The sequence below is a fragment of the Phacochoerus africanus genome, chromosome 12 (genome assembly GCF_016906955.1).
Source record: "Phacochoerus africanus isolate WHEZ1 chromosome 12, ROS_Pafr_v1, whole genome shotgun sequence".
Classification (NCBI taxonomy): Eukaryota; Metazoa; Chordata; class Mammalia; order Artiodactyla; family Suidae; genus Phacochoerus; species Phacochoerus africanus.
In genome coordinates this window covers 46,348,792-46,361,385 of record NC_062555.1, presented here as the reverse complement: position 1 = coordinate 46,361,385, position 12,594 = coordinate 46,348,792, and the positions used below count along the sequence as shown (strand labels likewise).

The following is a 12,594-nucleotide window of genomic DNA, read 5'->3' as shown; positions in this document are numbered from 1 at the left end:
CCGCAACCTCATGGTTCCTAGTCGGATTCGGTAACCACTGCGCCACGACGGGAACTCCCGGGAGCTGTTTTTAATGGCTGGCTAAAATTAAAGCTGACATTAGGTGTGTATATACGTGTGTGATTGGGTTAATCTGCTTCAGCAGAAATTGATACAACGTTGTAAATCAACTATACTTTAATAAAAAAAATTTTCTTAAAAATTGACATTTGGAGTTCCCGTCGTGGCGCAGTGGTTACCGAATCCGACTAGGAACCATGAGGTTGCGGGTTCGGTCCCTGCCCCTGCTCAGTGGGTTAACGATCTGGCGTTGCCGTGAGCTGTGGTGTAGGTCGCAGACGCAGCTCGGATCCAGCGTTGCTGTGGCTCTGGCGTAGGCCGGCGGCTACAGCTCCGATTCGACCCCTAGCCTGGGAACCTCCATATGCCGCGGGAGCGGCCCAAGAAATAGCAACAGCAACAACAACAACTACAACAAAAGACAAAAAGACAAAAAAAAAATTGACATTTGGTGGATTTTAATCAACTAGGTGTTTTCAGATAATTATCTGACCCCATCCACGAGCCAAATGGTCAGGCTAGGAATTGAGGGAGTGCTTAAGTGAACTAGAGGTTTCATGTAATAGACAGTCCTGGAAACACGTGGTCACGGACGGAGGCATAGGAACTTTTACAAACTGGTGTCTTTATCATAACAGGATGTGTCTTATTTTCAAATCCTTACAATTCTCAGGAGGAATGACAATATCATCCTGATTTTATAGGTAAGGAAACTCACTTTAAAAGTCTATGTTGCCTACGTCTCTTTAACCAGCCAGGGAGCATTTCGGGGGTCGGGGGAGGGGAGGCTTCATGCTGCAGCCTGGTAAATTCCAACGGCCCAACAAATGGGCCATGTAGCACTTTTTGACTGTCATGACGAAGCTTCCAGCTTTCTAGGATTCTCTTCCTCAGCAAAGACCAGCTCTATCAACTCAGATGGTCCAGGAGGGCCCTGACAAATGGGTTCTTTCAATCACGTATTCTGCATCAGGGATGCAGCAACACTGGTTCCCAAGAATCACTCTGCATTCAGGGGAAAACTTAAAGAGTGTCAAGCAGATTTTTGTTGTTGTTGTTCAACAAATTTTTGTGGATTCTTCCAGCTGAAACAAGTGATCTTTTCCATCTACTTTTAAACCCTTGGATTTCAAACTAGGAAGCAGAGCGGCAGGGCTGGTTGGGTCTGGGGTCCGGGGCAGCACTGGAACACTCAACAAGGGACGCAGTTTCCTCCTGCTGGCAAAAAGATCCCCCCAAGTTCCTGCTGTGGCGCAGCGGGTTAAGAACCTGACTGCTGTGCCTCAGGTTGCTATGGAGGCACAGGTTTGACCCCTGGCCTGGTGCAGTGGGTTAAAGGATCCGGTTCTGTTGCAGCTGCGGCTGGGATTCAATCCCTGGCTCTGGTATTTCCACATGCCATAAATGTGGCCATAAAAACAAAAAGTTCGAGCTCCCATCGTGGCGCAGTGGTTAACGAATCCAACTAGTAACCGTGAGGTTTTGGGTTCTATCCCTGGCCTCGCTCAGTGGGTTAAGGATCTGGTGTTGCCGTGAGCTGTGGTGTAGGTTGCAGATGCGGCTTGGATCTGGCGTTGCTATGGCTGTGGTGTAGGCCGGCAGCTACAGCTCCAATTTGATCCTTAGCCTGGGAACCTCTATATGCCCTGAGTGCGGCCCTAAAAAGGACAAAAAGACAAAAAAAATTTTTTTTAAATTGAAAAACAAAAAGTAAAAAGGTTCCCCCCACCGCCCCTGCCTCACCTGTAACTCGGACCTTCTGATGTGTACCCGCATCTCTTCCAATCGTTTCCAGGACATATAACTGATAATCCCCAGCGCCTGAACCAGAGGTGGCGAGAGCTCTGTCGCCTGTTTGTGTCAGAGCCGAGACGTGAAGTGGTGTTTGGAAAAATCACTGTCTCGGGAATCCGCCTTCATTGAAGGCAGCGCTGAAGACGAGTGAAGGTGAGAGGATGCGGGGGTGGGGTGGGCACGGGCCAGCAGGGCGCCGTTGCCTGAACCGGCTGCCCTGGGACTTCGCAATCAAAGCTCAGGGGCTGTAAGAAACAGCAGTGGGGAGTTCCCAGTGTGGCTCAGCAGAAACAAACACTACTAGTATCCATGAGGGTGAGGGTTCAATCCCTGGCCTCGCTCAGTGGGTTAAGGATCCAGTGTTGCCGTGAGCAGTGGTGTAGGTTGCAGACTCGGCTCAGATCTGGCATTGCTGTGGCTTGTGGTGTAGGCTGGCAACTGCAGCTCTGGTTCAACCCCAACCTGGGACCTTCCATATGTTGCAGGTGTGGCCCTAAAAAGCAAAGCAAAGCAAAACAAAACAAAACAAAGAAATGGCTTTGGCTGGTGAACTTTTAGGGCTAGGAGCTGAGAAAGTGCAAATTGTTCATTCTGTCTACTAAACCTCTCAAATCTCATAAACGGGATGGAGGTGAAAGCAGACAAAAATGAGGGACAAAGGATTCTGAAAAGTGAAAAAACATTAAGAGGTATCCTGGGGTAGGTAGTTATTTTAATCAACCTGGTGTCTTTTCTCGTGAGGTTAGTGGAGTACTGTCGGTTCTTTGGGTGAACGCTTACTACCTGGGAAGGGAGCATACAGTACAATTGCTCTGGTCTCCTATGAGATTGATCAAGGGGCTGCAGCAAAGCTGGAACATATTGCACTGATGTACCTCTTCCCAGTACGGGACCCCAGGGCTGTTTACATAGAGTTCCATCTAATTGCTTACATCATTTCTACAAAATTTAAAACATACTACAAGAGGGAGTTCTCGTTGTGGTGCAGTGGATAAAGGATCTGGCATTGTTTCTGTGGTGGTGCAGGTTCGATCCCCCACCCAGCACAGTGGATTAAGGATCCAGCCTTATCACAGCTATGGTAAAGGTCTCCGATGCAGCTTGGATTTGATCCCTGGCCTGGCAACTTCCATATGCTGTAGAGTGGCCAAAAAAACCCAAGTTAAAAACAAAAACCCCTGCAAGACCTTAGCTTTGTAAGAGAAGCTTCTGAATAATTCTTGGTAAAATGAAGAAGCTTTTTAGCACCGAACTTCAAAGGGTCGACCTTTTCTTTTCTGAACCTGTAGGTTTCACCAGCCACCAACCTGGCATTTTTATGCTTTCAGGGCATCAGAAGAATGCCCAGGGCCCATCCATCTGCCCAATTCCTCACCTGGACACCAGAAGTCCTGGCCGCCGTTCTCCTCCCTTCCTGCTGCCAGATGGCCCTCTTCCAGAGAGAGGGCGCCCTTAGGGTCAGAGAGCTTGTAGCCTGTGCCTGCCAAGCAGCCCAGCCGCGCCCCAGGGCCCCTCTCAGCCTTCGGCTCCTCGGCCTCCTCTGCAGAGTCCACGCCCCGAGAGGTCAGGAGCCTCAGCCTGGACACGGAGCTCACCTCCTTCATCCTCAGCAGGCGGTCGGGGTCTGCCCTCCTGGGCGGGGAAGCCAGTTTCTCCTGTAAACTTTCAATCACTTTGGAGGTGCTTCGGAGCCTCTTTTCTGAGGCTGCTACACTGGGGGTCCTTTCTATGAAATGGAACAAGGTGGACCTGAATGGCGGCTTTGTCTCCACGTCCCTGTGATGGAAGGGCTGTGACTCCAGGGGGCTGGGCTGAGGCTCAGGGGCTTTGCTGGGGCCACTCATGCCCGAGGGCTCGGAGGCCTGGGGAGCCTGCCAGGCACTGTCCCTTTCGCCTACAAACAGAGGGCTTTTGGTCCAGCCGCACTTCCTCCTGCCATAGAAAGCGTCAGCGGGTGAGGTGAGGTCATCTGGCTGTGCTGGGCCGGACCCTGACTCTTGCCCAGGGGACTCGGGCCGGCAGGCGCCCCCACCAGGCTCTGGGTGCTGGCTCAGCCCTGTCCTCCTGGTGCCCGGCAGCAGGGACTCCACAGCCACCTCGATGCCCAGGATCCTGGCAGCCCTGGCTTGGAGGGACTCGCCTAGGGGGATTTCTACTGCAGTGGCTCCAGTGGGAGGCCCCGCTGGTTCACTGGCGCGCTGCTCCTGCGCCAGCGTCAGCCCCACGGACCGCAAGTCTGGCGCCGACAGGCCTCGGGGCTTGCTGGCAAGAAAGGGGGGTACCCCGGTACTCCCCTGCTCCCCAGAGCTGGCCTCTGGAGGGCTGGCTCCACTTGACTGCACAGCACTTGGGCCATCTGGGAGCTCCTGACTCTGTGGGGGCTCCCTGGGTGCAGCTGGGTCATGTCGGGGCACTGGTCGTGCCTCACTTAGCCCAGAAGACATCAGTGGTTTCCCAGGCCTCAGGTTGACTGCTGGCTCGGTCACTCCATCCTGGACCCCCAAGGCCCCCTGCTCGGAAATCACACTTCCACGTGGGGACAGCCAGGCAGCACCTGCATGGTCTTCTGCCCACACGGGGCAGGGAGAGAGAGGCTTCAGCTCCTCACTCCAGCTCTCAGACTTACTTTTGACTCTCCCTGACCTGAATCCAGGGGCCTCGGGCACTGGCCTCCTTGGCGCCTCCTCCACTCTGTCCTCCAGGAAGCCCGGACGCTTGGGTGTGGGGCCAGCTGGGGCCTCCCCGGGCAGCTCACTGTCGCTGCCCTCACTGCTGCCATCACTTCCAGGACTGCTCTCTTCCTCCTCTTGAAGCTCCTTGTTAAAACTTTCCAACTGGCTGATCAAGTCCCAGGGTCGGCGGCTCACAGGCTTCAGGAGGAACTGCCCAAACAGCTGTTTGCTGTTGCAGGGGCCCGTGGTCTCCCCCTTGACCACCTCGCCCCTGGGCACGGGGCTGGCTCCGCGCACAGGGCTGTCCATGCACAGCTGGCCCAGGCCGGCCCTTGGCACGGGGGCCGGGTTTATGGCTGAGGAAGACCTTGAGAAAGCACTGCTGCTTGATGGGCTGAGGGACTCCTGACCTTTCATGGGATGAGCCCCAGGCCTCTGGTTCTGGTCACTGGACGCCAAGGCCATGTGCATCTGAACTTCTCGGGGGGCAGGGTCCAAGCATCCTGGAGTCAGCGGGGCGTGGGGGGACCCTGCTACATTCCCCTCGGGGAGGGGCTGTGGGCTCTGGGGTTCTTCAGTGAAGCTGGTTTGTGTCTGCTGGTCTCTGTACTGCTGCCCGGGCCACCAGCCAGGACATGGGGGGAGCTCGCTGTGTTTTGCAGGGTGAGTGAACCTGAGGCCATTTGTGTGCTTGTCTCCTCCTGGTCCTCCCGGGTCTGGTTTCAGGAGCCCCATTCTCCCGGCCTGGCTTCCTGGGAGCGTCTGCAGCTCTAGGTCGGTGGAAGGCAAGCTCAGCAGGCTGTGCGCTTGCAAAGCCGCGTTCTTATCCGGCCCATTCTTTTTATCTGTGCCCTGTTTTAAGTCATTGTTGTTTGTATCTGTGTCTGGCAGCTGTGATTCTGATTTAACTGGGATGGAGACCAAACAAAATATCGTCTCACTCAGTTTTTTCTTTGAACTTTTCTTGGTCTGCACCCCAGTTTCGAATTTTCTGAGCTGGGTGTGAGTTTCACAGGCACTCTCGCTTTGGGGGCTTGTGGAGGCTGCACGGCTTTCTGCGTGTCCCCTTGTGTCAGGCCACTGTCTGTGTGTGACAATACAGTGGTCCCTTGGGTCGGGAAGGCCACCATTTTCTCCATCCCTAGGGAGCTGGCCCCACAGCCATGGGGGGCTGGGGTCTGCAGGGGCAGGGCCCCTCTCCTTCCCTGATGGGCCCAGCAGGCCCTGAGGGCTCCTGATGGCACCCCCACGTTGCCCACTTCCATGCTCTGGCTCTGGGGCAGGGACAGGACCAGACCTGCAAGGCTGACTGTCCAGCTTCATCTCTTCCCAGAACCCCTGGGGTCGGGCCAGTTTAAGATGTCGTATCCGTGGGTCGTCAAAAGGAATGTAGACAATGGAGCCGTCATAAGCAATGCTGGGGTGGAGCTGCTGGGGGAGTCCTTGTGGCGAGCGGGGGCTAGCACTACACTCACTCCCGGCCACTGGGGAGCCAGTGGGGAGCTGATGGCTGGCAGTGGCCTTCTCCATGCGATGCTGCTGCACACGGCGCCCCCCACCCTCGAGCCCAGGCGATGCATCCTCCACGCAAGGGCTTGACATGTGCTGCAGGGGTGACCTGTACGAGGGCGGAGGCACATATACCGGGGGCTCCAGGCCAGGGTCGGGCCCGCAGAGTTCTTGCCTGGTGTCACTCGCTCTGGTCAAGTAAGAAACACAGGGGTCTGGCTGCTGGCCGTCCACATAGCTGCTGTTTTGTTCTCCCGGCCTGGAGTGTTGGTGGGAGTCATAGGCTGTAGGCTTGAGGGGTCTCCCAAACTTGGGCCGGGGGAAGGGGCCCTTCTCGGGGTTCCTGGTGGCCTCCAAGTCATGAGCGCTTTTTGGAGGATGACGCAGCACTTTAGGAACACCTGCTAAATGTCCATCGCTTAACGGAATGGGAATTTCCATGCAACTCAGGCTCTCGGGGGAAAGAACTCGAGGCAACGACCGGGATTTCCCTTTGCTCTGGGACGTCAAGACGTGTTCTCCGAGCATGAATGGGTACAGGTCCTGAAACAACTGCTCCCTGACACCATCGGACATCTGCCTCTCCAATTTCCGCGGCTGGTTCCAGCTTCCCAGGCTTGGGTGCTGCCACTTGGCAGGACCCGCCGATCCCAGCTCTTCTTCCCAAGTGGCCTTCTTCATCACGTGCTCTGTCCTTCCTCCAACTTCCCATGGACCCTCCCTCGCGTGCAGGGGCAGGTCCTCTGCGGCCCTCGGGCCCGCCTCCTGCTCTCTTCTCCTCCAATAGGCGTGGCTGCGGCCAGTCAGGGGCTGAGAGGACCACGCGAGCACAGGCTGGTGATAAAACCTACGAGACAGAGGCACGAAGATTACACAGAGGGAGGACACACACAGACCTCTCTGCCTCTGTGACTGGCATTCCAAGCCCGACTTCAGCCAGTGGGAAAAACAGGCTCCCACCCATAGTATTGACTGACTTTAAAGGAAATGTGGCCCACTAATTACAGCTGAAGGGAGCCAAGTGTTCTGCCACCAGGGCCTAGGAGTGACAGCAAGGGGTCACTGGATGCCAGGGCTCTGAGAACCCTGAACTGCCCCAGGGACCCAGGGAACAGGAAGAGCCTGAGACGCCAGTGCTTCCCGAGGGTGGTCCTGGGCCCGGGAGTCCACACCCAACTCAGGCAAGAAGAACATGCAGTCTTTGGGAGTCTAGAAACTCGCTTAGAGGGTGTGCAGGACTCAGCAGGGTGACTTCGGACATGGGTCCCACCCTGGGTGCTGACTCAGCAGGGGCATCCCGAACCCATCCCCCAGGGGGCTGCTGGTCCCAGCACCCACCTGAGGACCATCACTGTGGGTGGGTGTCAACCACTACTGCTCAGGATGGGAGAGGCAGGTGGGCAGCCAGGCACCATGCTTCTCCAGGCCCCCTCAGCTATCCCCAGGGTGCAGCCGAGATGGACCCTGAGCCCTAGCAGAGTCCCCACACTTCCCTGAAGGTAGGAGGTGCTCCGTGGGCTCATTAAACATGCACATCACCGAGTCTCTGCCCCAAAAGTTCACACTCAGTAGGTGTGAGTTAGGGTCCGGGTGTCCATATATTTAACAAGCTCTCAAGGACATCCCGTCTTCAGGCGACATGGGAAACCCCACTCAGGCCGACTTTGGGAACTGACAGAGCTCCAAGAGACAGAGCTCTCTGCCAGGCAAGGGACGGCAGCCTCAGGCCTGCCAACTCCAGGCTGCTGTCCACCGCCTGGCTGGACACCAGAATTTTCTTGCACTTCTTTAAAAAATACCAATGCCTGGGGCCCAAGTGGTATTTGGATCTAATCAGTCCAGCCCGGTCCCAGTCTATTTCCCAATCTTCACAAATGGTTCTAGCAGCCCTCCAGAGTTTAGAATCACCACGCTAAAGCAGTAAAGGAAGAATCTGAACAATGCTGCTAAACTGTGCAGAAATAAAGCTATTACCTACAATAAGCAGGGACTAGGACCATAACACAGAAAACTCATCAGGTGGAAGGAAGCTTGGGGCACTCAACAATCTTGATTAACCAGGAGCTGAATAAAAAAGATTTCAACTGTCATAGCACTGTTTGTTTTTTAAATTATAAAAGTAATATGTATGCCTTGTTGAAAATTTGAAAAAATACAGGAAAGTACAAAACTCAAAAAATCACTTGTGGTCTACCAAGAGACAGGTTTCTTTTGCTTTTTATGGCCACACCTGCGGCATATGGGAGTTCCTAGGCTAGTGGTCAAATGAGAGTTGCAGCTGCCGGCCTACACCACAGCCACAGCAATGCCAGGTCCAAACTTTGTCTGTGACCTACACCACAGCTCATGGCAACACTAGATCCTTTACCCACTGAGAAGAGGCCAGGGATTGAACCCGCATCCTCATGGATACCAGCTGGATTTGTAACCTGCTGAGCCACAACAGAAACTCCCAAGAGTCGTTTTGAAACATTTCTTCCAGTCTTGTGTGTGCGTGTATACGTGGATTTTCAGAATCTTAGTGCTTAGTCTACTGGGGATCTGGTTTCACATGAACATTTCCTGACTCGAGTAGCACAAACCACAACTGACACTTACACAGTGGTGACAGCACACTGGGTCCTTACTCGGCACTTTCTTAACTCATTTATGCCTCACCAGCACCCCTCCAAGGTAGGAACTGCTGTCGGTCCCACTGTACAGAGGAGGAAACTGAGGCACAGAGAGGCTGAAGACCTCACCCAGGCACACAGCTTGTAAGTGGTAGGGAAAGAATTCAAACCTGACAAATGGGACTGTAAAGCCGAGTTAGATGTTTTATTTCTTCCAGTGAAATGAAAAGGTCCTCAAGCATGAAGAATAGTATTTTACCATGTGTACACAAATTTTTTTTCTTTTAAGGGCCAAAGGTACAGTATATGGAAGTTCCCAGGCTAGGGCTTGAGTTGGAGCTGCAGCTGCCGGCCTACACCACAGCCACAGCAACGCCAGATCCTTAACCCACTGAACGAGGCCAGGGATTGAGCCCCAGTCCTCATGGGTTCTAGTAGGGTTCATTTCTGCTGAGCTGCAATGGGAACTCCTGTACATGATTTCTTTAACCATCATGCTGCTGTCGACATCAACACAGCTTGCACTCGAAAACACTTTGAGAGACGCTGTCGTTTACAAACTCTAAGCATGTCTCAGGTTATTTAGAATAAACCCTTCGGACAGGAATTGGCAGATCAGGGGATCATGTGATTCCCTATTGTATAATCTGACTCAGGTCAACCGGGCCCCATTTACACTCCCGCCCAGAGTGTGGAGACAAATATCATATGATATCGCTTACATGTGGAATCTAAAAAAAAAAGATCCTTTTTTTTTTTTTTTTTTTGCTTTTTAGGGCCACACCCATGACATATGGAGGTTCCCAAGCTAGGGGTCTAATCAGAGCTGCAGCCGCTGGCCTGCGCCACAGCCACGGCAATGACAGATCCAAGCCATGTCTGCCACCTACACCACAGCTCACGGCAACACTGGATCCCTAACCCATTGAGCAAGGCCAGGGATCAAACCTGAGTCTTCATGGATGCTAGTCAGATTCATTGACCACTGAGCCAGACAGGAGCTCCACAAATGAATCTACATACAAAACTGAAACAGACCCACAGACATAGAAAACAAACTAAAGGTTACCAACGGGGAAGGGGAGGGCGGATAAATTAGGATTAACAGATAGTTAAGTGTGTGTCTGGGATTAACAGATACACACTACTATACATAAAACAGATAACCAACAAGGACCTACTGTATAGTGCAAGGAACTATATTCAATACATTGTAATAACTTACAATGGAAAAGAATCTGAGAAAGGATATACATCTATAACTGAATCACTATGCTATAAACTTGGAACACGACACTGTAAGTCAACTATACTTCACTTAAAAAGAAAAAAAGAATCTGGAAGAAAAAAAAAAAAGGCTGGTCCTGCTGAACTGTTCCAGTCTCTGGTTTTACAGTCCATTTTTTTCCGTATTAGATAATTCTCACTGGTTTTCATTTGCATTTCTTTGATTACTAGCAAGGTTTATTTTTCTCTGTGTGCTGTGGCATCATTAAACCCCACTTTGTGGCTTCAAACAATTGCTGTACCATAGACCACTGTTCAGGACAGGATGGCAGCATCAGCATGGTGTGGAAAGGGAAGGGGCTCTGGGCCACTCCTGCGTGGCCACAGCAGGTATAGGCCTTGCTAGTGACAAGCAACCGTGGGGGCTGGGCTGAAGGAGGACCATTCCCAACACACCAGCAGAAAGAAAGGTTGTTCTACAGGAGCCTTGACAGTAAATAAATATAGAGCAAGCATCTATTATTATTATTAACTATTATTTTGGAATTACTTCTTTGCCTGAAAAATCGAGGTTAGCTCTTCAAATCCTGGCTTCTCCACTCCAATACCTTAAGCAGCCACTTAAGCAAAGCTGAGTCATGGGTTGAGGAGGAGAGAATGTCTGAAATAAACTGGAGGCAGAGCCTTCGCCACAGGGCAGCCTACACGCTTCTGCATTTACTCTGCACACACAGGGCAAACTGTCTGGAGGCAAGAAAGGGGATTCTGGAGTTCCCACTGTGGTGCAATGGATCAGTGATGTCTCTGCAGTGCCAGGACATAGGTTTAATTCCCAGCTGGGCACAGTGGGTTAAAGGATCTGGTGTTGCCACTGGTGTTGCCACTGCTGCAGGGTAAGTTACAACTTTGGCTCGGATCTGATCCCTGGCCCACGAACCCCATGGCCAAAAAAGATTAAAGGAAGAAGGAAATTCTGATGCTGGGCATCTGCCATGTATTTCAAGCGCTTTATTTCACTCTCTCTAACTGGGTCTGTGACAATTGCTCCACTTTTTGAGTCTTACCCTCGGACTTGACATAGAGTCTAAAACCTTAAAGCCAGCAGGACTTTTACACAGCTCACCATCTATATCACGTCCAGAGGGGCAGCCACAGGGACCTCCTCTGGGGGAGGGACGTGGGCTTCTGCAGCTCTGGGTGGCTGGTGCTGGCCCGGCTGGAGGGTGCGGGGTTGGGAGATGTCTCAGAGGCCAGTGCTGTGGCTTCCATGGGGACCCTCGTAGAACTTGACCCAAAGAGGGCTCTGTCAGCCTTCAAAACAGGATTTGATGACAACAAAAGCAACAAAGAAACTGACCTTCAGCAGCGCCCAGTGTGTTCTGCAGCTGATGGTGCGCAGGCTTCATCCACTACATGGCTTAATACATACCATTCTCCCTCCTTACAGATCTGTGAACGTCTTCCTGGGGTGCCTGGCTTCACAGGAGGAACCCCACTGTGTGTCTTTCACTCATTTTTTTTTCTCAATAGACAGTCATTCGCAGGGTAAATGTGTGGTGTGTTAAGTGCCAAGAGGTCCTGAAACCCCAAGGTGCTATTTGTCCACGTATGTGCCATTAGCACCGTCGGAGACAAACAAAGGATGACATAAACAGGACAAGCCTATAAAGAGTCCATAGCTGCCTGCACCAGTCACAGGGTCAGTTTTCCCATCTACCCAAAAATGTTACGTTATCACCTTAACTTTGTCAAAGCTGCCATTTGTAACTGATCAAACAGCTAGGCACTCTGGGTACATTTTGTTCTATTTGCACAATACACCCAAATCCCAATTTAAGGAAAACACAGGTCCACCTGGGGAATTTTAAATAATCTATTTTCTTTTAAAAGGGTCCACATGACACAGAAAACTATAAAGCATTTATTTCACAAACGTCTAGTTTGTGCATACTATGAGCCTGGCTCTGACAAGTGGACCTGCTCGCTGACAGTTCTGGTGAATTTCTCCTTCAGACAAGTTACCAAGGGGAGTATTTACTGGCTTCAGTGTATGACGTCTGTTAGCAGCTAAAATGTGTGCTACTTCATATGGCTTTAAAGCCAAGGATATGTTTTCTAGTATCTTTGAGGAAATAAGCCGAGATCAAATTTTTCTTTTTAAAAAAATGAGACCAATAATTCACGTTAAAAAAAAAAAAAAGCTAACAATGGGGCATTTTACAAAAACATGCTGAACAAGTTAATAGAGGGTGGGAAAAAGATAAGGAAAGCCAAATGGAGGGTGATAGCACAAATAAACTGTGTTGCCAAGGTCAGTGAGACAAACAGGGTCTTTGTGCAGAATTCCAGAATTCCTGGGAGAACAGGTCACAGAGGAGACAGAAGCTACACTTGCAAGCAGCTCCCTGGCATATCAGAAAAGAGACAGCATGACAACAGAACAACTGATAAACAGTGTTTGAGAAATCTCTGAAACATGAATATATCTAAAGGAAAGGAGGCAAATCTATTTGCTAAATGTATGAAAGCTGATGATGAAAATATTAGGGGACCTTTCTGTTCATGCAACGTCCTTTTTGGAAAGTCAAAGCCCCTGGGTATATACCTGGAGGAAACCACAATTCGAAAAGATCCATGCACCCCTACGTTCACAGCAGCCTTATTTACAATAGCCAAGACATGGAAATAACCTAAATGTCCATCAACGGAGAAATGGATAA

General features: G+C 51.5%; 1 protein-coding gene across 1 annotated transcript in view; it reads right to left on the bottom strand.

The window, feature by feature from the left end:
• The window catches only part of JCAD (junctional cadherin 5 associated), a 43,364-nt gene that overhangs the window by 5,125 nt on the left and 25,645 nt on the right, over positions 1–12,594 (bottom strand). Inside the window, exon 3 of the mRNA XM_047754828.1 lies at positions 3,230–6,882. Coding sequence (XP_047610784.1) covers positions 3,230–6,882 — 3,653 coding nt within the window. The remainder of the gene's footprint in view (positions 1–3,229; positions 6,883–12,594) is intronic.